This window comes from Papio anubis, chromosome 8, assembly GCF_008728515.1.
Source record: "Papio anubis isolate 15944 chromosome 8, Panubis1.0, whole genome shotgun sequence".
In the NCBI taxonomy this organism is placed as follows: Eukaryota; Metazoa; Chordata; class Mammalia; order Primates; family Cercopithecidae; genus Papio; species Papio anubis.
Window position 1 is genome coordinate 64493122 of NC_044983.1, and position 25247 is coordinate 64518368.

General features: G+C 37.5%; 1 protein-coding gene across 2 annotated transcripts in view; it reads left to right on the forward strand.

The window, feature by feature from the left end:
- The window catches only part of C8H8orf34 (chromosome 8 C8orf34 homolog), a 477522-nt gene extending 454400 nt beyond the window's left edge, over window positions 1-23122 (forward strand). For both annotated transcript variants that reach the window (XM_009213159.4, XM_003902840.5), the window contains 2 exons: window positions 19948-20007; window positions 22334-23122. In XM_009213159.4, the coding sequence (XP_009211423.2) occupies window positions 19948-20007; window positions 22334-22341 (68 nt within the window). In that variant the 3' untranslated portion in view covers window positions 22342-23122. The remainder of the gene's footprint in view (window positions 1-19947; window positions 20008-22333) is intronic.
- Window positions 23123-25247: the final 2125 nt, after the last annotated feature.

Below are 25247 nucleotides of genomic sequence, written 5' to 3' on the forward strand. Positions count from 1 at the left end.
TTAGTGGCAGAGGCAGGACTAGAATGGAGGTCTGCTGACTGGGCTCAGTGCTATACATTTTCATTGACCCATGCTTCACCCAAGACTTCCCCTCTCATTACTAGGAGTGACACAGTTGATGCTATGACTCTTGAGAGCAGAAGAGCTTAGTACAATAAGTGGAGCTACCATATTCCATTGGCCACCCAGAATGTGGCCAGGTTTTTCACCTTTAAAAAAAAAAAAAGTTTCTTCTCCTTCACCTAACCTCAGATTACTTCTTTCTAGGCAGTCTCAAAAGATTTGTATTTGAGCAATATTTGAGATAGTGGTACTAGGGTGTTAGAGTTGATTATGTCACCAGACTCAAGATAAGACATATGTCACCAGACTCAAGATAAGGCACTAACAGACTGATCTATCTAATGAAGACATAGAAGGGGTGGGTCAGAAAGCGTGCACTGTATGGAATGTAAAGGCTAACATGAGTTAATAGCCAATTAGGTCAGACAAATGTCAGGGCATCATGAGGATTGTGGCATCAGAAATAGGCACTAGAAATTTGAGTATACATTTCTCAGGAAATAAGTGAGACAGGACTTGGAGTGGTGCTTTGTTATTATTTAAAGGTCAGCTAGGTTATCTCACACAACACAAGTGTTTGTAGAGAAAAGACATAACACTCAGTGGAAACAACTAAGAATAAAACAACAATAGTAGTACAATAAAAATACATGAAGATAGCTAGAAAAATGAGCTCTGAAAGAAAAAAAAACAAAACTTTCTAGTAATCTGTAGTAGGTTCTTTCAGAAAATCAAAAGAAATCTTGATACTTTTCTTCTTTTTAAAAAATTTATTTATTTATTTATTTATTTATTTATTTATTTATTTAGCTTTTAAATAGAGACAAGGTCTTGCTATGTTGCCCAGGCTGGTCTCAAACTCCTTTAGCTCAAGTGATCCTCCTGCCTTGGCCTCCCAAAGTACTAGGATTACAGGTGTGAAGCACCACGTCTGTTTTTGTTTGTTTGTTCGTTTTTTTCAGATGGAGTCTTGCTCTGTCACCCAGGCTGGAGTGCGGTGGCACCATCTCGGCTCACTGCAAGCTCCACCTCCCGGGTTCACACCATTCTCCCGCCTCAGCCTCCCCAGTAGCTGGGACTACAGGCGCCCGCCACCACTCCTGGCTAATTTTTTGTATTTTTAGTAGAGACGGGGTTTTACCGTGTTAGCCAGGATGTTCTGGATCTCCTGACCTCGTGATCCACCTGCCCTGGCCTCCGAAAAGTGCTAGGATTACAGGCATGAGCCACCTCGCCCGGCCTTTTTTTTTTTTTTTTTTCCTTAAACAGAGTCTCACGCTGTTGACCAGGCTGGAGTGCAGTGTGCAGTGGCATGATCATAGCTCACTCCCGCCTGGACCTTCCCAGGCTTGATAATTTTTTAATCCCATGTCTTCATTTTCAATATATTATGAGCTTTAGAAAGTTCTAAAGCTTCTAAAAAGTTCAGGGCATCTAAACTCTTATGAGATGATAAATCTCTAAATTAGGTATATCAGACATCTGCATATTTATTATGTTACTATCATAAATATTTTAGGATTGATCTTTAACCAATAAATATAAAAGTAAGGTAAAAACAATTACTGTTAATTATTTGGTAAAAGCGAAACATTGCAATGCCAAATTGCGATTTTTCACTATAATACTGGTTGTAGAGAATTATTTGGATCTGAATAACTTTTTTACAGTTTCTAGAGGGCAAATGCCTCTGAATCATTCGTGTGCTATTCCTATTTTGAAATGTCCCCCATGTTTGTGGTAAAACTGTGATATTATGAAAGGTCCAATTGACTCGTAAGTCCCTAGAAAAAAATTTAAATGGTAACATTTAATAACATATAAAACTTAATCTCACCACATAAACTATTATTAAGTGTAATGGAAAAATGTGTCAAGTTGCTTAACAACATATAAGGTTACATGCTTCAGACTACCTGCTTTGTTTATTGACATGTCTTTATCATGTGCGATAGTCACCAGAAAATGTCTTAACAAGCATCAGAGAAGGCTGTATTTAAACCATGAGATGATAGAACTATTCTTTTACAATGCATAATTATTTGGATTGGAGCAATGTATGGAGTTAAAAGTCTTTAAAAGTTAGAATAGGGGATACATGGCCCTAATTTTTGTTATTTTTAAAAATCAGAGTTATAAAGGAGTGGCACATGTTTTTAATTATTTTATTAAACACTTTTTATTTGTCTTGGAATATTCTTATATTTGCTCCAGGTGTGGCCTAAAACTACAAAATAAAAGAAAATCTAGTTCATTCTTTAACCTTGACGAATGTAGGTTACAGGGCAGCCTTATATCAGATGGAGCATATCTTTCGCAAGTAAAAATGTATTGGCTGGCTGCAAGCAACGCCTATTGTTTTTCTCTATGGATTGTTTTGTATATTTTTTGTCACTGCAAGAACTTGAGCATATTCACACCAGCCAAGGTGTTTCATGATTTTCTTTGGCTCTTTTTGAAGCATTAATCTGCTTCACCTTCTCAAATTAAACAGATCTGGGATTTTTGTCCCAAACCAGGAATTTAGTTAAGATTTTCCAATAAGTCTCATAAACCCTATGGGCCAGATTACCCCCTTAAAGCAATCATATTTGTGGATCTTGAAAAGTCAACATACATATATTGAGAAGCTACCATATTTTGGACTTTCTTGTATGTTTTTCCCTACCAAGTTATAGAGAAGTACATAAGCATCTGAAGCATTAGGCACACTGTTTCTTAAGAGAAATAAGGCCGGGCGCGGTGGCTCAAGCCTGTAATCCCAGCACTTTGGGAGGCCGAGACGGGCGGATCACGAGGTCAGGAGATCGAGACCATCCTGGCTAATACGGTGAAACCCCGTCTCTACTAAAAATACAAAAAACTAGCCGGGCGAGGTGGCGGGCGCCTGTAGTCCCAGCTACTCGGGAGGCTGAGGCAGGAGAATGGCGTAAACCCGGGAGGCGGAGCTTGCAGTGAGCTGAGATCCGGCCACTGCACTCCAGCCTGGGCGACAGAGCAAGACTCCGTCTCAAAAAAAAAAAAAGAAAAAAAAAAAAAAAAAGAGAAATAAAATGTTAAAGAAACCATAGGATGGAAATATCATAGAGCTGAGAGTAGAAACACGAGATTAGAGAGATCTTCACGAGGCAAGTGGTGTTTGAACTGAGGGATGCATAAGATTTTGAAGGGCAGGGATGGACAAGAAGGTCATATAAGCAAGAACCATAGCATGGGCAAGGGCACAAAGACAAGAAGAACATTGGTTACACTTGATGGCCCAGGAAACATAGCAATTAATACTGTTTGGGGAGACACATTAGATACAGTGGGCAAGAGGGAAATATGCCTGGAAAACTAAGTCATGAGAAGAGCAGAGAGGGTCCAGGTTGTAAGGATAAGAAATGTGAATTGATTAAGTAGATAGTGGGGAAATCTTTGCATAGTGAAGAACTCTAATGAGAGCATTTATATCTGTAGCTTTGGATTCAAATAATTTAAAACTTGAGGAGGCCCTGGTGTCTGGTTCTTTGCATATGTCGTGAATTGATGAGAAGAAAATTGGGTTCTAAACTACCTCTGCACTAGTCCCATCTCAAAGAGTAAGCACCTCCCTGAGACATGCTATTTGCACAAAAGACTCTAGAGTAATTTGGATTTCTTTTAGAAAGCTATCTATCTTCTTTATTAGGCAGAGAGTAAAGATAGACCAATAGTGCAGCCTAGCTCATAGGAGGGTGAAACAAATAATTTAAAAAGTGCTTTTTAAAACTTTGCTGTTACTGAGTATAGTTATTAATCTATCAGTTAAACAACAGTAAGTATATGTAGCTCTGGGTTATATTTTTAATTCTGTAAAACTTGATTAATTTCAGAGTAAGCCCTTACTTGAAGTTCCAAAGTATACACGACTACTTCCAATAAACGGATCGCAAATGTTATGTGGCTCTCTTCTCACTGTATAGGTAGTCTCATTGACTCATAACATTTTAAAGATAAGAAATATCCACCCAACCTCTTAATTTTACAAGTGAGGAAACTGAAGCCCAAAAGAATGACAGTGACTTTTCATGGCTCTTTAGCTACTTTGTTGATCAGAGGTCAGAAATAAAGAAAATTCTACGGAAGTTAGCACACTGCTTTCTACGTTCATCGGCTTTTTTTTTGCTTCAGTGTTCGTGTTCTGAATCCAAAATTAAGAATTCAGATTAGGCCTCTTTAGATGAAAAATAAATGCATATACAGAGGAGGGATATTCAGGGAATTTATTGTCTATGAGGCCATGTTTATATATTTTCTCTTGTAACTGAGATTTCTTTCTTAATTTTAGATATAACTTTTGAGAAAAACTGGCATTTTGGAATGACTTACTGCTTTTGTTAAAAGCCTCTCCTGGGGCTCAAGCTGATAGCTAAGGCTGGCGTTTCAAAAGGCACTGATTGTTTATCTTTGTATTGTAATATTTAAGAACAAGGGATTATGAACTGCCAGCCTATGGGCTGGGTGTGTCTGCAGATGTGCTTTGTTTGGCCATAACAACCTTTTAGCGAAAATAAATCTAACATTTAAAAATTAGGAGATCTCAAAAAGTTCAGATACTCTCTTTGAAAAACAGAAGATACGGCAATACTAGGCTTGCCTTTCGTCATAGTGAGAATTAGCTTGAGCTGAACACCTGTCCAGTTTGCCATAGTTTCTCCAACTTCAGAATGTTTTCCAACCAATTTGTTTCACTCATTTACCTTCCATCCCTACCTCGGTCAGAATTTAGGTTGCTATCTTTACCCTCTGATCAGGCAATGAGTTTTTCTTATTAGCCAAAATCATTTCCCTCTAGCTGCCCAAGGGTTTTCAATTCATACTGTCATACTGCATTTAAAAAATGTTAACAGTGTCTGAATCCTTTCCGCTAACCAGCAGCTTCTTTCACAAATATACTCTATAGTGTCGATAGGATTAAGTCCACAAAGATTCACATTCAGAACTTAAGGGAAATTAGTTTTGTCTGATGGCATTCAGGTAATTCTCAGAATCTATCTAATGGAAAGAGGAAATACGATGCTTTAATTTGAAGGAGATATATTTAATAAGGAAAAATAATAAATAGTAAAATGAAAATCACCTACAATCTCACCATCCCAAAATACTTTCTGTGATTACTTTGTTGTTTTTAATGCAGAAATTTTTTTAAAAAATGATTCTCATGTTCATTCTGTCTCACACAGGCTTGTGCGTACATGCATATTCACACCTGAGATCATCTATACAATCATCTATACAATAATATATGATAATATACATTCGATATACAGTTTTATAAAGTGGCTTTGGCATATATTATAAATATTTTCCATATTGTCAAATAGTCCTCTGTAAGATTATTTATTTATTTTTTTTTTGAGATGGAGTTTCATTCTTGTTGCCCAGACTGGAGTGCAATGGCGCAATCTTGGCTCACCACAACCTCTGCCTCCCAGGTTCAACTGATTCTCCTGCCTCAGCCTCCCGAGTAGCTGGGATTACAGATGTGCACCACCATGCCTGCCTAATTTTGTATTTTTAGCACATACGGGGTTTCTCCATATTGGTCAAGCTGGTCTTGAACTCCCGACCTCAGGTGATCTGCCCGCCTCAGCCTCCCAAAGTACTGGGATTACAGGCATGAGCCACCGTGCCCAGCTGGTGTAAGATGATTTTTAAAATAAGTACATAGCATTTTATTATCTGGACATATTATAACTTATTTAATCACTCTTCCACAGCTCATATGCCATTGAAAACTTATTACTATTATTATTTGAGACAAGGTTTGTCTCTTGCTGAGGCTGGAGAGCTGTGGTGTGATCTCAGCTCATTGCAACCTCTGCCTCCCAGGCTCACACCATCCTCTCACTTCAGCCTCCTGAGTAGCTGGGACTATAGGTGTATGCCACCATGCCAGATATATATATATATATATTTTTTTGTGTGTGTGTGTGGTTTTTGTGGAGACAAGGTTTCCCCATGTTTCCCAGGCTGGTCTCAAACTCATGAGCTCAAGCAATCTGCCCGCATCGGCCTCCCAAAGTTTTGGGGTTACAGGCATGCACCACCATGTCTGGCCTAAAATTATTTTAAACAATACCGTGAAGAATATATTTGTGCATTCAATTTTACATGTATTAGTGATACATATTTTCAGAGTTTATTAGACAAACCTTAAAATTCAAATGTAATACAGAAATCTCTAGAAAATACAATTTGCCAAAGCTGACACACAGGAAATACAAAATCTGAGTAGTCATATATCTAAAAAATTAAATTCATAATTTAAAAACCTCATATAAGGACCGGGCGCGGTGGCTCACGCCTGTAATCCCAGCACTTTGGGAGGTCAAGGTGGGTGGAGCACAAGGTCAGGAGTTCGAGACCAGCCTGGCCAATATGGTGAAACCCCCATGTCTACTAAAAATACAAAAAAGTTAGCCGGGCTTGGTGGCGCATGCCTGTAATCCCAGCTAATCGGGAGGCTGGGGCAGGAGAATTGCTTGAACCCGGGAGGCGGAGGTTGCAGTAAGCCGAGATCGCGCCACTACACTCCAGCCTGGGTGACACAGCGAGACTCCGTCTCCAAAAAAATAAAAAATAAAAAAAATAAATAAATAAATAAAAACCTCATATACAAATATTTTCAGGTCCATATGGGGCCTGAATTCTTTTAAACTTTTAAGAAATAATTCTAATATTATGCAAACACTTGCATAGAATCCAAGAGGAAACACTTCCCATTCCATTTTATAAGACTAGCAAACCTCGATTCCAATACATAAAAGGAATTATAAGAAAGAAAAACTTTTTGCCAAATAAGCCAATTGACTTATGAACATAGATATAAAAATTCTAAACAAATTGGTACTAAACCAATTCCTATCACGTATAAAGGATAATACATCCCTACTATATTGAGTTTATTACAGAAATATATTACCAAATCAATTTTTGAAAATTTATCAGGAAATTAGCCACACTAACATAATAAATGAGAAACATGATGTCAATAATGCATAAAAAGTGTTCAATAAATTTTGACATCTAATCATGACAAAAAATTCAGTGGCTTTGAACTGTAAGAAAAATTTCTTAATCTAAAAAAAAAGTGTATTTCCAAAAATCCTACAGAAAACATCATACTTGATGAACTACTGACACATTTCTCTTTTAGGTCAGGATGACCTAAAAGACCAAAATTTCTACAATAATCAAAGGAGACCAAAATTTCTATGATAATCAGGAAAATCTAAACAATAGTTTTTCAATATGCTTTGATACCTTGTTAAAATATACAGAAAGGCAAGTAAATCCTTACCTTTTTAATTTATATCTATATAAATTTATAATAGATTATTATATAGTATAATAGTTATTATAAATAAAAATATAAAATATATATAATATAATATATCTATATATTTATATCTATATAAATGTATTTATAACAGTTTTGTGCAGGTAATAATGATTGAGCTTCAAGGCTGTCAGAATTATATTTCTTAACTTAGATGGTGGTCAATGGGTCATGTTTTTTAAACTGAATTATACTTTTCATAGTATTTTTTGCACATTACATTTCACAAATTAAAAAATAGGCAGTGTTGAAAGTGTTCTTGATTTTCTAATAGCTTAGAATAATATTTTTGTGTTGCTTATGAACATTTATTACAAACATTTCTATGTAGAGAATTGAGTTTGGTAGTCCATGAAAGGTTCACTGTCAACTGACAATTAAAAAAAAAAATCATCAATAACATCTTCAATGTATCTGCAGTGGTAATGAGTCTAGTTTCAGAATAATTGCAGTGTAACAAAACATCCTCACTGATGTAAATCAATTTTCCTCAGCTTTGTTGTCATTTTCTCATTTAAGGCCCTATGTATTGAAACTTAACAAGAGCCAAATCTGCCATCTTCAAACTTTTGCAATTGTTTTATACTGCTCATATTTTCACCTCAATTAAAATAAAATACCCCTGAGGATAGATAGCATGTTACTTATTCTGTACTTTTCAGATCATCTTGGCTAGAGATTTAATATCTAAGTACTAAATAATATGCTTTTATGAATCAAACCAGATGCAAGAATTTTATAAATACCCTTGAAGAAATATAATATTATTTTCATCAGTCAGTATAGTAAAGCTAAGTATCCCCTTTATTAATCGCACATAGAATTTAAGAAAACCAATTGGGTTTAATTCATCTAATTAACTTTAACTATAACCTTCAATTGAGAGGCCAAGGCAGGCAGATTGCTTGAGCCCAGGAGTTTGAGACCAGCCTGGGCAACATGGCAAAACCCTCTCTCTACTAAAAATACTTTTAAAATTAGGTGCATATCTGTATTCCCAGCTACTTGCTACTTGGGAGGCTGAGGCAAGAGGATCACCTGAGCCTGGGAGGTCGAGGCTGCAGTGAGCTGTGATTGCAGCAGGGCACTCCAGCCTGGCTGACAAGAGTAAGACCCTGCTTCTAAATAAATAAATAAATAAATAAATAAATAAATAAATAAATATTGAAAGACAAACTAGGCCGGATGCGGTGGCTCGCGCCTGTAATCCCAGCACTTTGGGAAGCCAAGGCAGGCGGATCACGAGGTCAGGAGATCGAGACATCCTGGCTAACACAGTGAAACCCAGTCTCTACTAAAAATACAAAAAAATTTAGCCAGACGTGGTGGCGGGTGCCCACAGTCCCAGCTACTCGGGAGGCTGAGGCAGGAGAATGGCATAAACCCGGGAGGCAGAGCTTGCAGTGAGCCGAGACCGCACCACCACACTCCAGCCTGGGCTACAGAGTGAGACTCGGCCTCAAAACAAAAAACCAAAACAACAACAACAAAAGAAAAACTAGATTAAGATGAAGGATTCAGGCAGAATAAATACCCTCAATTTTTACTCTCTTCCATTCCTTCATTATTAGCTGAGGCTCCTTAGGGCAAAACCTGTATATAAGGAGAGAGTTTGGGAGTTCTGTTGATACAGACCACAAACTTCAGTCTCCTTAAGCAAAAAGCTTGGTATTAAAGACAACAATTATATCTGGCAGAAAAATAGAAGATATCTGGCACAAAGTAGATGGCCGCCTCATTGAATTTCAGGCTTGCATTTTTTTTCTGATATGTGGGTTTAAGTTTTAAATGTTTCCTCTAAGTCCAGCTTTATTGTCATCCTGCATTTATTTTGTTGAAAGAACAAGCTCTGTATGGATGGTTTAAATCATTTGAAATGTGTTGAGACTTCCTTAATGATCCAGTAAATGACCAGCTTTGGGCAAATATTTAGAAGCACCAAGTTCTAGGAAAACAATGGTAAAACGTATTTTGCTGTTGCTGAGTGCAGTTTTCTTTACGTGTCCGTTAGGTATAGCTGGCTGATTGTGTTGTTCAAATATTCCATCGTCTTACTGTATGTTTTGGGGGCTGTTGTTTTATCAGTTACCAAGAGATATGTGTCAACACCTCCTGCTATGATTATGGGTTTGACTGTTTCTCTTTGTATCAATTCCTGCTTTATACATTTTGGTGCTATATTATTAGTTTTATATAAATTTAGAAGTGTATCTTCCTGGTGAATTGAACTTTTTATTATTAGGAGACATTTCCCTGTATCCCTAGCAATTAATTCTGCATTAAATTCTACATTCTATGACATTGGTAACCCAGCTTTTTAAAAATTGGTTTATATGGTGTATGATTTTTATTCTCTAACTTTTCATCATTTCTGTATTCACATATATCAGACAATTATCTTCAAAAACAACGTGTAGTTAGGCTATTTGTTTAATCAATTCTAGCAATCCTTTCTGTTTAACTCATTGAGTCTACTTGTGCATAGTATAATTATTATTATAGTTATTTTTTTAATTTACTATATTATCAACTTACTTTATACTTTATATTTTATTTTCCCCACTATGTTATGTTTTCATTTTCCCTCTTTCTTGCCTTTTTTGGGATAATTTTTTTGTTATTGCTCTTTTATTCTATTTTAGCTTGAAGGTTATATACTCTTTTAAGATTATTTCGATAGTTGTTCTTGAGATTGCAACAATGTATTGCTTAATGTGGAAAAGTTTCAGGTTAATTGGTCCTTTTATATTTTAGCTTTGTAAAACTTAAAACATTTTTAGCTTTGTATCTCTTCATCCCGAATTTTACAGGAGTGTTGGCATGTATTTAAATCCTCTATATTTTAAAACACCATAAGGCTTTATTATTATTTTAAAATATTGCCAATATCCATTTATGTTTTCCCAGTTTTATTCTGTTTGTCACTATTCCTTTTTTTTTCAATATCTCTTAAATTACATATTGGATCACCTTTGTTCTGCCTAAATAACAAAAACCAATATTTGTTTTAGTTTGTAATTACTGGTGGTGAATTATCTTTGCCTGAAATTTCTCAGTTTCTGCTTTTAAGGGATATGTTCACTGAGTTTAAAAATCAAGAAAGTTTTTTTTTCTTTCAGCACTTCAAAGATACCATTTCATCTTTATGTTGAGAAGATAAAATGGTATCTGTCATTTTATTTTCACCTGTTGATTATTACTACTAATAATATTTTTAGTCACCTGTTAGATTATTACTTCTTCAAATGTTAAGATTTCCCATTTGTCTTTTATTTTTGCAGCTTTATCATGGTAAGCCTACATGTGATTAAGCTCAGTTTAATCCTAGGTTCTTTGTATTAGACTTGGATGATCACAGTGTTTCTAAATCTATCGTTTTTATATGTTTGGTAGTTGTGGATTGTGCCTTGTTCTCTTTTGAGTCTTGTTTTGGTTCCTCTTCCATTCAGCTATTGCTGCCTAACAAATCACCCCAAATGTTATTGGTCTAAAACAATAATCACTCATTTAGTACATATATCTGCAATTTGGGCAGGGCTCAGCATGGAGGCTCATGCCTTTTCCATGACATGTCAGCTGCAGTGATTTACCTAGGACTGGAGGATACACTTGCAACATGGTTAACTCTCATGTCTAGTAAATTGGTGGTTACTGTTGGCTGAGAGTTTATTCAAGGCTGCTGGCCAAAGACCTTGATTTCTCTCCTATAGACATTTCCTCATGTCTATAGGAAATATAGACCTCTCCATGGAATATTTGGACTTTTTCACATTATTGTGGCTGCATTGTAAGAATAAAGACAGGAAGTGGAAAAGTCCTATTCCTTAAGTCCTGAGCTTGGAAACTCACAACACCACATTGGCCATCTTTGTTGGTCAAGCAGTCATAGTTAAAATAGTCAAGGTCAATGGACATGGTTCTACCACTTGGGAAAACAAAAGAATTTGAAGACTATGTTTTAAGATCACCAAAGCCTTCAATTACACATATACTAGACATTCTAACTATATGCAAAATAATTCTCCTTACTTCCTGCTCACATATTTCCATCCATTTAACTCTGAGTATGATTCTGAATAAATGTAGTTTGTTTCTCTCTTTAATGCTATCAAATTTGCTGTTTAATATATAAGTTGACTTGTAATTTTGTTTATTTTGGCATTTTTATTTAGTTCATTTGTAGTTTCTACTTCTTTCTAAAATTCTAGATATTATCTTTAATTTTCTTATTAAGCATGTTTATTTTAAAATCCATGTTTGATAAGTTTATTATGTGATTCCTGTGGGTGTTTCTATTCTTTGTTATTTTTTCTTGGCTTTAGAACACATGGCCTTGTCATCATGTGTGTCTGCTTATTTTTGATTAAGTGTTGAGCATTATATATGATATGTTGCAAAGATAATTTGAAGCCTATGGTGATGTTATCTTCTTCTAGAGAGTATTTTATCTTGCTTCTAGCAGAGGTACAGGGAAACTAACAATCCAAGATTATTTGAATTAAATAAAAAATCTAAAAGACTTTAAGTTGGGCTTTATTCCTTGCAAGGGCTGTATATTTCCATTTTACTCTTAATATTCCAGTGTGGCCTTTCAGTCTAGAAACTTAAAACCTAGGGAATTTATTTGGGTGACATTTCTCAGTAAGATTACAACTACACTTTCTTTTTTCCTGTAGCCTGGGAGGATTTTACAACCCTTCTTTAGGGTCTCAGCCTCTCAGGAGTCTCTTCTGAAATTGGTAGATACCTTTAGAGGAAGCATGTCTCCAAATTGTATGCTCATTTCTCTTTATTTCTTCATTATCTGGGATATTGGCCATTTAATACTTTACTGCTTTGATAGATGTTTGGTGCCTTCACACAGATTTTTAAAAATATTTTATCCAGCTATTCTATGCACTTTCAGTGGAATGCTTTATCTGAATAATTTATCCTGCTGTTACTGGATAGGGATTTTTACACTCTAAAATATTTCAATAAATTTGGGCAGAGCCAGTAAATTTTCAGATTTTTGCATTTTGTTTTCATGGACTAAGAAAATATTTACTTTTTAATGGTTTTTAGTTTTGCCAAACATAGTATGTGCTTGGTAAATATTAGTTCTAAGTTTTTACTTTTAAGTATATACCATATAAAATGGTTTCTACTTATGAAAAGAGCAGCAATGAAGTCATCCTGCTGTATCTACTGGGTTTTACATCTGCAGATTCAACCAACCATGGATCAAAAATACATATTCAAAAACAAGAAATAATAAAAAAGTATAAAAACATTCACATAACATTTATACTGTATTAGTTATTATAAGTAATGCAGAGATGATTTAAAATATATGAGAGGATATGCATAGGTTATTTGCAAATACTGTGCCATTTTTTATAAGGGACTTGAGCATGCTTGGATTTTAACATCCACAGGGGTCTTGGAACCCTTAGGGACAACTGTATTTAGTTTATCTGCTCTCCTACAAGGACTTCAGTCTTTTGCTTATTATTAGGTTTCTATTTACTTTTACTGATGTAATTATTGACATAATAGTCTCACTCCTTTATATAGTTTTGTTGCCAGTCACTTAAGTGTTCACTATAATTTACTAATGATTCATCTTTTCTTCTGAGCATACACATCCGCCACTTAACTTTCTCAGTGGGAGGCTAATTTCCTTTTTCTGGAGGCTATCATGAAGTGGAAAAAACCTGGGAGTCAGAAGACTCAGCTAAGGTCTTGCTTCTTCCCGGTGGTCCCAGACTAGTAAATTGCAGAGAAAGGGCTTGCACTCAAGTGCATCTACAGTTGCCCAATTTCAGATTTTAACTATCAGGGATATACTAACTACGTGAGAGTAAAGGCAAATGCTCTCCTCTAGGGTTCTCTGCTAAATACTTTCTGCCTTTTACTTACTAACTAGAAATGATCTCTCTTTTCACCTGTGAAACTAGAGCTCATTTTTCTGTGTCTCTTAATTATTCTATGGCTTCTACATTCAATTTATGCTTCTGATACAATTTAGCACTACAGGGGAAAGGTTTTATAGTCTTAATTTGGGGCAAAAAGAGTGACCTCTCTATTAGATGAGTTCATGGGTGATATATTTATCTTATGCAATGCTCTTAGGTGCTCTCTCAAGCTGAAGGAAAGGGTTTTGGAGCCAGCGATGGTGGTGCATGCTTGTGGTCCCAGCTACTGAGAGGCTGAGGCGAGAGCTGGAGTTGGAGTCCGGCTTGAGCAATTTAGCAAGTGAGACTACAAAAAAAAAGAGAACCCATTACTCAGGATTTTCACCATGTAAATATTTCATGCTCCTGATTGGGGGACCCAGAGCTATACCATCATTGATCCCAACCTACCTTAGTGTTTCATTCTCCTTTTTCCTCCTACTTCAGACTTAAGTGAAGAAAACCAATGAATAAACTATTCCCTCCAGCAGATGTTATACTGTATTTCCACTGTTTGAGCTAGTATAGAAGTTAACTGGCATGGTCTCATAGGAGGTACTCTGAGGATAGACATGGTGGCTGAAGAAACTACTTGTGTAGGCATAATAAAGAGGGCATGTGAAGATTAAAAAGAAGAGCTCTAAGCCCAGAGCTCCAAAAGTATGACATAATAATTTTTCTTACTGAGTTAGCATATATTGTAACGGAGAGCTAATTGAATAATAAATTGAGAAAACTGACACATAGCCTAATGTCAGTCTTTGGGGATCTTTGGGGTATTGCTTCACCAGCTGGAAACATCTGTGGCCAGTGGTACCTTTGCCTAGTTTTGCTTGCGCCTGCTGGTCTCATCCTGCCTGCTTGGCCTGGCAGGCTGTGCTCGGCTCATGCTACCCTCCCAGATTCCATGCCTGTCAAGGTCAAGCCAGGCACAGAGTACTAAGGGGTACATGAGTGAGCAGGCACAGGGTCTGGCTGCTGCACACAGCCAGGCATGCTGGCTGCGGGAGGGCAGGCAGCTCCAGGCACCAGTATGGGTGTTGGCTCCTGTGAGGCTGCAGCTGGACTAGGCATACCACAAGCAGCTTCTGCTGTTGACACTGAAGAATGTGGTGGTGCCTGTAAGTTTGGAGATGCCAGGAACCACAGAGCCCCAAAGAGGGTGTCAAAGCCCTGACTCAGGGAGCTCCTAGGTCTGGGGTCCCTGCAGGGCCATAGCTCTTCTCTCCTTCTCATAGCCCACACGGTGGTGAGTGAGGGGCATGTTTCAACCCCATTTGTGTTATAGTTCTTTCAGTCCCGCTATCTGGGGATTGAAAGTTCTTGTCCTGCATCCAGGAAGAATGAGGTACGCATACAACTGGAGGGTGAGTAAGGTCAAGAAGTGCTTTATGGAGTGACAGGACAGCTCTCCAGTGACTCCAACTGGGTAGCTCCTTTCTGCAGGCAGGTCATCCTGATATCTGCTCAGCTCTCACCTGAGAGGAGACCCACAGTGGGTAGCTCCTCTCCACGGACAGGTAGTTCCACATTTGACCAAGTCTGGCTGAGTCCAGGTTTTTATGGGCTTCAGAGGGGAGGAAGTGTGTACTGACTGGTTCGTGGGTGGGCCCAGGAGAAACATCGTAAGTTCTCACTCTGCTCTGCGGAACTGGCAGCCCAGCCCCCAGGCTTCAGTTCATCCACAGCTTGAAAGTAGGGCTTTACTGGGGACTCACCCCTTTCTGCCCTGGAGCATGTTTACCTCCTACCACCATCAACCTGCCATTCATGGTGCCCATGGCACTCAGATTGTTTGTACCATAGGGCGCCTGTAGACCCTCACTGAACTGCCCTCAGCACTCCCTCAGCCCTTCTCCCGTGCTTGTGGGTGCTCAAAGCCTGGAGGGGGCTGAGGCAGCAGGGGGCTGGCATGTCAGCACTGCCCCAAGTGCATGCACACCCAGTTGGGTTGTGACAGTGCCCGAACTGAGCCACAACTTTGCTCCGAGATCGGAGTGGACATCAGGAGTCGGGGAGAGGCCAGGCAGTGGGAGCAGTCACTTCTGAGCCTGCAGAGGCAGGTGGTCTTGCTGGGCCCCCAAGAGCACAGGGATGCCTGGGTCCAAAGCCGTGACTGGGCAGCTGCACCTGTGCCCTTTGGGTGGGGCTACCACCTGCCAACTCAGACGCAGGCAGCTTCCACCTTTTCCCAGCTTCCACCGGCTCCATGGAGTGCAGATCCCTGGTCACGCCTCCCCTGCTACAGCTGGCGTCTTCACAGCAGCTGCTCCAGATGGTCTGCTGCTGCAATCACTAACATTAAATAGATCCACCAAATCTCTTTTCGGGAGGTATTTAGAATTACAGCATTCCATTTCTCCTTAAAGCCTGTTATGAGCCATTGACATTTTATGGCTTATACAGAAACAAATGCATTTCTGAAGGAGGAGGAAATGGGACAGAAGTAACATGTATTAAATTTTGATTCTTATGTGCCATGTAGTGGTATCTTATTTAATCCTTGTGACAATTTATTATATGGGCATTATTAATATGATTTTACAAACTCAGATTTGTTAAATATTTTTTCCCAATAATACAGAATTAGTAAGTGCAATTTAAGTTCGAATCTAGCCCAAGACCATATCCTCTACTCCGAAATTTCACTGTGTCCCTAAAAGCTAAATAAACCTTTCAGGGTGGGAGGGATGTGTGTAAAGATAACATCAAGAGAGGAATGATCTCACTCTACACTGAAATAGTTTTAATGTAAAGAAAACACTATAAAATAAGAAAATAAGGGAAAACAACTTATAAAGAAACTGAAGCAGTAATACATTTGAGTAGAAAATCTGCTTTTAATAGAAACTTCAACTTGATTTAGTTATATTTACAGTGTTCCAAATTATTATCTACAAGCAAAGTCATCCAGAAAATTAAGGGACCCATATATGATAAACATAAAAATTAGAATTTTGACAGAATAAAATAAATAGCATCTAGTAATTACATTAAGTATGTTTTCAATCCCATGGTAAGCTATTAAAAGTACAACAACTGCTCAAAGCATGCTGCCAAATTTCTTCAAAATGACTTGTTTTGAAATGTTGACTAAGTATCTCAAAACTGTATATCATCTTTAGTATAATTAAACATTCTTCAGACCAAAAACATAGCTTTTCCTTGTGTTCTTAGACATAAATTATATGTGACTTTCTCTTCCATATTAGGACACACAGGATTATCCATTTTAAAACTTTAAAAAAGTTTTTTAAGCTTCTACCACTTATATAAGGCTTTATAGTTTATACATCGCTTCTACCTAATTATAAAAAATTAGCCTATTAAGAAAAGTTTAATCTTAAAATCCCTATTTTTCATTGTAAATGTTCAACAAATACTTAATAGATGTTTATGCATTCATAATTTTTTTACTTAACAAATATTTAGTGAATCAACTTCATGAATGAATAAATGAATAAATTTAGTTCAAATTGGCTACGTAACTTTTAAAGATCACTTGAGAAGTGGCCACACCTAAGTCTCTATCTTTGTCTTCTGTTTATTCAGGGAGGTCATAACCTCTAGAAACACAGATACATGCATGTAATAAGTGGTTTGTTGATATCTGATAGAAAACAGGATGTGTTCAATGACATATCATATGTTCAATGTGCTGTTCTTCTGTAGTAAACATAGTTCATCAGAGTTGCAATGAACATGGTGCATCAACATAGAATTCACTTTAATCCCAACACGTGCTTTGTCATGCATTGCCTTAGGAGATTTGTTTTTCTATTTCTCTCTGAAAAAACTTGTAGCATATGGCGTTATCCTCAAGAAGAAATAGTGTTCTAATCCATAATATTATGTTTATTTTCAGAGTTGATGGCCACTCTCTTATTTGTTGTTTCCCCCATCAAAGCTGCTTCATTTCTTACATTCACACAAGTATAGGAAATAATGGGTTATCCCCAGTATAGGGGAGTCCTACTTCAAAAGAGAAGGAAGCAGTACCAGGCTGAATGCCTAAGTAATTTCCATGCAAGAAAAGCCTTATGACAAAGTTTATTTCAGAAACTTGAAATCAGTTAATTCTGTTTTTTGATTCTCTGTTATCCTTGGCCACCCTCCTTTGCCCCATGCTCATCAAAATAAAGTCTTAGCCTGCACTTGTATTGTTGAATATTTTCCAGATCTTTGCACCATGCTCTATGGGACTGGAACTTGATTGGCAAATTGATTGTTCTTCGGTGGTATTAAAATAATACTTTATATGGTTTTTTTTAGTCTTATTTGAAATGAGTTCCTCCTAGAAAACACTGGGTCCCTGTTAGCCTCCATCAGAGGAAGCTGTTGCTTCTTTCCATTGCCCTGTGCCAAGCACCATGAGATAGCATCAACATTCTACCTGAAATTCTTTTTTAAAGGCTCCTACCATTTATTGTTGTTCTGTTCTCGTCCTGGTCACTATAGTCTTACCAATCACTTTTCTTCATTCCTGTGAGATGCTTACATCTGGCTCACTGTTTTCCTCCCTACCACAACTATTTTCATCAGAAAATTTTAATTCCTACTTGGGTGACTTACCCAATATCCTGCCATTATAATTCCTTGCTTCTCAAATCTAGTTATTCTCGTAGGCTGTATATATATTTTTTCTTATCAAATGTGAAATAGCATCCAACTCTAAAGTCTTACATTACTGTAATCTGCTATCTGTCACAAACCTCCTTCCCTTAAAATTTCTCATTTTCTACTAAACTTGCACTTCAGTCTTGTTTTGGTACCCAGACACTTGATTACTCATCTATCTCCAAGTGTGTAAGACCACAGCTAGTTTCATCCTTCACTCTAAGGTCTGTGCTACGCCGAAACAGTGATGCTCAAAGTGGAGTTCTCAAACCAGCAGTATCAGTATCAACATCTCTTGTTAATTAGTAGAAGCACAGTTTCTTTGGGCTCCATCCCAGATCTACTGAATCAGAAACTCTGATATTGGAGCCCAGCAACCTGTGTTTTAAAAAGCCCTGTGGCTGATTCTTATACACTCTAAAATTTAAGAACCACTAATACAGAGCATGAATTCAACCACTCCCTTGCCAGCACCTTTAACACCTCTGGGTGGCAAAGAACACTCGAACATAAATAGATCATTATTTTATTTCAAACCCTCCCATGTATAAGATTTCTAACAATTCACCAAGTTCTCCAGCTGTATCCAGCATCTACCTTCTATATACAACCTCTACCTTCAATCCAAATATTTTTTTAGTTCCTATTCATCTAAATTTTAATACTGAAAAATGTTAAATGCCCATTACTTGATCCTTCCAAAGGTGTTTTGCTTAGAACCATTCTCTGTGAAGGATGCTGAGCGATGCTAACTTCCTCGAGGTGACATATATAGGAAAGGGTGAAGATAAAATTTAAACTCGGGTCTAGCTGAATATAAAATCCAAGCTTTTTTTCCATTTTGCTGCAGAATGTATGAAATGACAACCAAATCAATAAGCCATTTCATTCTAGTTGAAGTAGCACTTAACCAATGAATGCTTTATAGGATTTTTAAAAGTGAGTGTTCTATAAAAATCTGTTATAAAATAACTTTGGTAAATATCAGGTTAAATCATTTTCCTTAGTGTAGGACTTCTACGAATCTTTAATGTGCTGTTGTATATTTTGATCCTTAAAAAATCAGATATAGTATGATGTTGTCCAAAATTATTTGACCAATAACCATTTGTTTGTGAATCATCTAGATTAACATCTTGTAGGGCTAGTGTTCCAAGAGATGCTGTGAAAATTTGAACTTCATCTATTTCCATTCTTTTCCAGACAAGTGGAATTGCTTATCTTTCTTATTTCATCTGCTTTCACCCTCTGTTTTATTTTGCCACTCTTTTGAACTAGAATAGTCAAGCCCCATTTCCCCACTAGGCACTACTTTTTCCTTCCTTCAAAGATAGTCTTACATTCTTCTGCCTCAGGGCTGGGTTCAGAGGAATCACATTTAGCCTATAATGCTATGAACCAGACAATATAGTGTGTTTGCATATATATGTGTATACACATATATATACACATATACACATACACAGACACACACACATATATATACTACCTCATGAAATCATATAGCTTGATAATATGATAGTAATTTATAATTTTGTAGCATCACAATAAGTAGCATGTACCTGCCTGGGGCTGAATAAGCTGTGTTAGGGGAGCAGTCTGCAGAGCAGACCATGGCTTTCCTGCCTAACCCACGCTGGGCATCACAATTATGACTGCAATTCTTATGGGATCTTCACACAGGCTATATGCATATCCAGAACACTACCTGGAGGGGCATTTTGCCTTAGATTTTATTGGAAAAATTACCAGAGGTTTAAGTGGAAAATGACTGAATAATGGAATGAGGGTATACACACTACTAAGCAGTTAAAATTTAGAATTGCAGGACACTACATACTATAAATATAGTTTTGATATTAATTTCAATTAATCTTCACTAGAAATTGGTTAAAGGGCTAGGGAATGGTATTTAATCGATGATTTTTTCTGGCCTGGCATATTATCTCTGTTTCTTTCGTTGTGCAGGTTCCGCAGATCTTCTTCTTTGCGTTCCATGCTCTTCTTGTCCTACACTGGTCTACTCTGGTATGTTTGCTCAGGGCACTTAATATCAATGTCAGGTAATGATGGGTACCTTCTAAAACTGCTCAGGATTTGTATTAAAAAAAATACATAGTCCTCATGACCTCTAATGAGAATAGGATTTTCTCCAAGTAACTGCATAAGATTATAAGATTTCCTGAGAGAGAGAGACTGTGTGTGTGTGTGTGTGTGTGTGTTTCTGTGTGTGTGTACGTGTGTGTGTGTGTTCTATAGGTTTTGGAGTTCTCATTTAGTCTGCATTCTCCCTTGCTAAGGTGGGAGGATGGGGATTTTAAACCCTTTCTCCTCGGCAGGAAAAAATAGTATCTTCTAGATATATATGGGCTGAAAAACATATTCTCCCACATACAGGCCATGGACTCTATGATGCTGTTATATATCCCCTGCAGTTATAGGATCTCAGAACAATTTCATGTCCATGAATATGAGGCTATTTTATGAACTGGATATACAAAGATAAAAAATAAATCACTTTGTCATCTCTTAAGTATTTTCCAGAGAAAAGCAAAGGTGTTGAGCTTGTCCTTACCTCTCATATAATCACAGAATATCAAACTGGAAAGAATTTAGAACCAACAACTCCTTCCCTAACTAATGCTCGCCTTTTCTCTGCAGTAACCCTGCCAGTACCCCTGCCAGTACCCCTGCAGTACCCAGACTCTACAAAAACACCTTGAGTAATAGGGAGTTTACTGTTACCCTTGTCTGCTTGTTTAATTTTGCTCTGCTGTAATTGCTCTTGACTCAATAATTCTGCATTAGGGCATTACCTGAATAAATAATTTCTTCAATGTACTATGATATAGCTATCAGAATATTATGTTCATTGCCATATGTTTTATAATACAGCATGAAACATGTTTTACAAGAAAACATGGAAAGCATGTAAAAAATAGAAACAACCTAATAACCAAAAAAAGAGATTGATTAGAAAAATTATAGCAATCTGTACATTAGAAAGCTATGAATTCATTATGAAGGATGAGATATATATTAAGGATATAGGTACAGAACTATCATGTGGTTCTCTTCCTCAGCCCATCAAGTGCACTTTGTATGATGTACAGGCATACTGCTGTTCAGTTCAAGAGCTCTAACCAAGTAAATTGTCACTCATGTGATTCATATTTAAAACCTATAATAGATCAGTAACTACTGTCAGAGAATAGCACATGTCATTATCATGGGTGATACAGCACCAATCATAGGTTTTCTCATCATGGAACTTACTAAATTGTGGAGAAGACACACAGTGAACAGCTATTTATAGAAAAATGCTGCTGATGGTGATTATAGAAGTATGAGGATAAGTATGCACATCAGGAGAGTTCTGTCTTGACTAGTAGTCAAAGGGTCAAGAGAAAGTAATGTCTAAGGGTGAGGCCTAAAGGAAAGAAAGATGCAGTTGATAAAAGAGTTAGCTGGGGTTGGTTGGAATAAGTAAAGCATTCCGGATAAACAAAAAGTGTGTGCAAAAACAACCAGACTCTCCCTCTCTTTCTCTTCCTCTCTAACTTTTCTCCCTCTCTTGCATCAAATAAATATTTACTGAGCAAATGCCACACACAAAGCATTATTTCAGGTCCTGTGAGTAAGATGGAGATTGAAGGTCTTCCTTCAAAATGTTTATGGTCTACATTGGCGAATCAAAAACATTAAATATAACTATGACACAAAGCAGAAAAATCATGTAAAATATTCTAGAAACATGACTATTTCTCTTGCCATTTGTATTAGTCTGTTTTCACACTGCTATAAAGACATACCCGAGACTGGGTAATTTATAAAGAAAAGAGATTTAAGTGCCTCACAGTTCAGCATGGCTGGGAGGCCTCAGGAAACTTACAATCATGGCAGAAGGCAAAAGGGAGGCAAGGCACCTTCTTCACAAGGCAGCAGGAAGGAGAAGTGCCAAGTGAACGGGGAGGAACCCCTTATAAAACCATCGGATCTCGTGAGAACTCACTATCTCAAGAACAGCATGGGGGAAATCGTACCCATGATTCAATTACCTCCACCTGGCATCTCCCTTGAGATTATGGGGATTGTAATTCAACACGAGATTCGGGTGAGGACACAAAGCCTAGCCATATCACCATCTAATGTGATTGGAATTTTATACAGATATCAGAAATTGATATATAGGCTGCAAATATGATTAATAGAGGTAGTATTCTAATGTCAATATCCTTGTAAAAGTTCATTGCAATAGAGGAAAACATTAAAATCGCAATTTTTCTTTTTTAATATGCTATAATGTAAACATGTTATTAAGCACATTTTCTTCTGTCTCATTTCTCCTCTGCAGGTTTGTGAAACAGACAGAAGAAGTTGCAAGTGGTCCTTAAAGAAATTGCAATTATTCAAATCCTTATGTATAGTTCTAATTTTATTTACTATGTGTAATCATTTAGAGAATGGTTATTTTTATAATCTCAATAATAAACAAGTACTATTGTAACCAGGGGGTGCCCAAGTATGTAATCAGAGAACACTAATCCTGGCAAAGGATTGTGAGGTGGTCAGGAGGCCAGCTGCCTTTTGACATGGTTAGTGTCCTGGATTTAGATTACTTTATACATAGTTATTAAGATTAATATTTGATATATTAAATATTGCCTGATTCAAATAACTTTGCTTAAAATTTTTCTGTATTTTAACTTGTCTAGGGTTTTCTACTTCTTCTATTTTTATAATATTTTCTCATTTTTTAGATTACTAAACATTATACTTATCCACATGTGCCAAGATGTGCCATTTAGGTCTCTGCAGAAGTCAGCTGTTTGGTATCATCACCTGCCATATATGTTGTGTGCAGCAGCAGTAAGAAGTATATGCTCCGCCACTGCTCTTTCTCATGATTATTTTCTCCATTCCTATTAAAACGAATAATTGTTATGTTAATTCAATAAAGCAAACCAATAAGGAATGAAATGCATGGCCCAAAACATAGAAAATGAAAATCGTTTGACCATTTATGCAATTATGGAATCCAATTAAGATGATCCATTTTAAATTTAATATATGCTCGCTTTTGGAATGTGTTATGCATTGATGCTAAGTGAATGGATCTAAGTAAATCTATTGATATCTCTACTGTCTGTTTTATTTTATTTGTCTTAATCTAAGTTTGCTTTCTGTTCTTTTACGCTTTAAAGTAATTTAAGCTTTCATAAACTTAAATTACAAAACTATATAACAAGGAACTATATCAAGGAAACAAATGTTAAAGGCCAGAACATGGATAAAGAATTTTTAAAAATTCCGATTGTATAAATTAAGTCAATTCTCTAAATCAAATAATGTAACAATCTTTCTTACATTAACATTTTCTTGTGTATAGAAACTCATGTGACACATTTTTATAAAAGTGTTATGTTTTATAGGTAGAAAAAAAGGAAGTTTTAGAAACAGTAAATTTTTTAATCAGAAAGGAGAGAAGGCAAGAAAGTAAGTTTAGGGGACCAGAACATTCTTCTATTTAAAACTCCTTGCCATGAGGAATATTTCTTCAAAAATGTTTAACTGAGGATCCAAATGCTTTTTCTATTAGAAATATTCTTTCTTTAAAATACGTCACCCCTAATGCTTTCATCTGAGCTGCACTTTCCTCCAACCACTGCCTGGTTGGTTTTCATCCTCCTCTTGCTCACTGAGCTTGTCCTGGGAATAGTCATCCTACTAAGTGCCTCATCAGCCTCAAGAGTCAGATCCCCCAGGATATCAGAATGTGTATTGCTGAAGGTGCTGTCAAAGATAAAGAAAACCAGGCACAAGGGAAGTGGTAAAGACAAATTTTCTTTTTTGTTGTTGTTGTTGTTGTTGTTGTTGTTGAGACAGAGTCTTGCTGTGTCGCCCAGACTGGAGTGCAGTGGCCGGATCTCAGCTCACTGCAAGCTCCGCCTCCCAGGTTCACGCCATTCTCGTGCCTCAGCCTCCCGAGTAGCTGGGACTACAGACGCCCGCCACCTCGCCCGGCTAGGTTTTTGTATTTTTTTAGTAGAGACGCGGTTTCACCGTGTTAGCCAGGATGGTCTCGATCTCCTGACCTTGTGATCCGCCCGTCTCGGCCTCCCAAAGTGCTGGGATTACAGGCTTGAACCACCGCGCCCGGCCGACAAATTTTCATTAGTCATAAACTATTGCAATAGAGAAGTAGGTCCAGTGTGAACTGAACTGAACTATGATTTGTGCAGAGGTGGCTAGGACTCATAGAGGAAGGATGAGGAGCTAGGGATGGGGAACAGCAGGGACTGGAGCAGAATCAGGGAAGTGGACGTTTACAAAATGTGAGAGAGTGGGGTTGGTCCACGTGGAGCTATCTGGGTTTGCAAACTGGCGTTTATCAAAGTTAGATTCCTACCCTCCCTCTGAGACTGGGAGACAGGGACCCTATTCAGGAGTTGGCTGGAGCTGGTACAAAACAGTAAATTGTCTTGCAGCCCTGAGCTTTCTGTCAGGAACTTATGGCACTGGAGTCATCATCCTAAGGATATGCCCTTGAGCTGTTAGAAACCATGTTAGTATTTGTTCACCTCTTTGAATGTGGGGGATGGGGGTGGATGAAATTGCTTATGCTGACGTTTTGTGGTTTTAGGCCAAGGTTGAGGGTTAGTTGAGAAGAGGACTCAGAGGAGCTTGGCTGGTGTTTAGTCAGGGAGAAAATCTTCATCAACGGCTATGAGGCAGGACACACACGTGCGTGCGCGCACGCACACACACACACACACACACCGATCTCTGCTCTCTTTTCTTTGTCAATGCCTTTAACCATTTCCAGAGGCCAAGGCCAGAGGTCAAGGTCAGTGAAGAGCTAAATACCAAATCAGGAAATTTCTCCAGGTTGCTTCTCAATCTTTGTTTCAAATGTCACACATGAAACCTGAATCTCTTGGCACCCCTCTTGGCTCCCGTTACTCTTTTTGCCTCTTTTAGGTTTCTTAACATAGCTCCAGAGTTACTGTAATGATGAGACTTGAAAAACCTGCACTAAAAGGGCTTCTCAAAATGCTCCTCCGATTCCATACTTCAGTATCACTGCTGTGAACAGATGACTTTGGGCCCCATGTTATGCTATGGCCTCTGTGTGTCCCTGGAGCTGGCTGTGGTAACTTCTGACCTTCTGGACCTGGAGGCCATCACAGTCTAGTAGGGGAAACACACATATGAGCGTATAATTTAAATAACATGTTGGAGTGTGCAATGACAGAGACATTTACAGG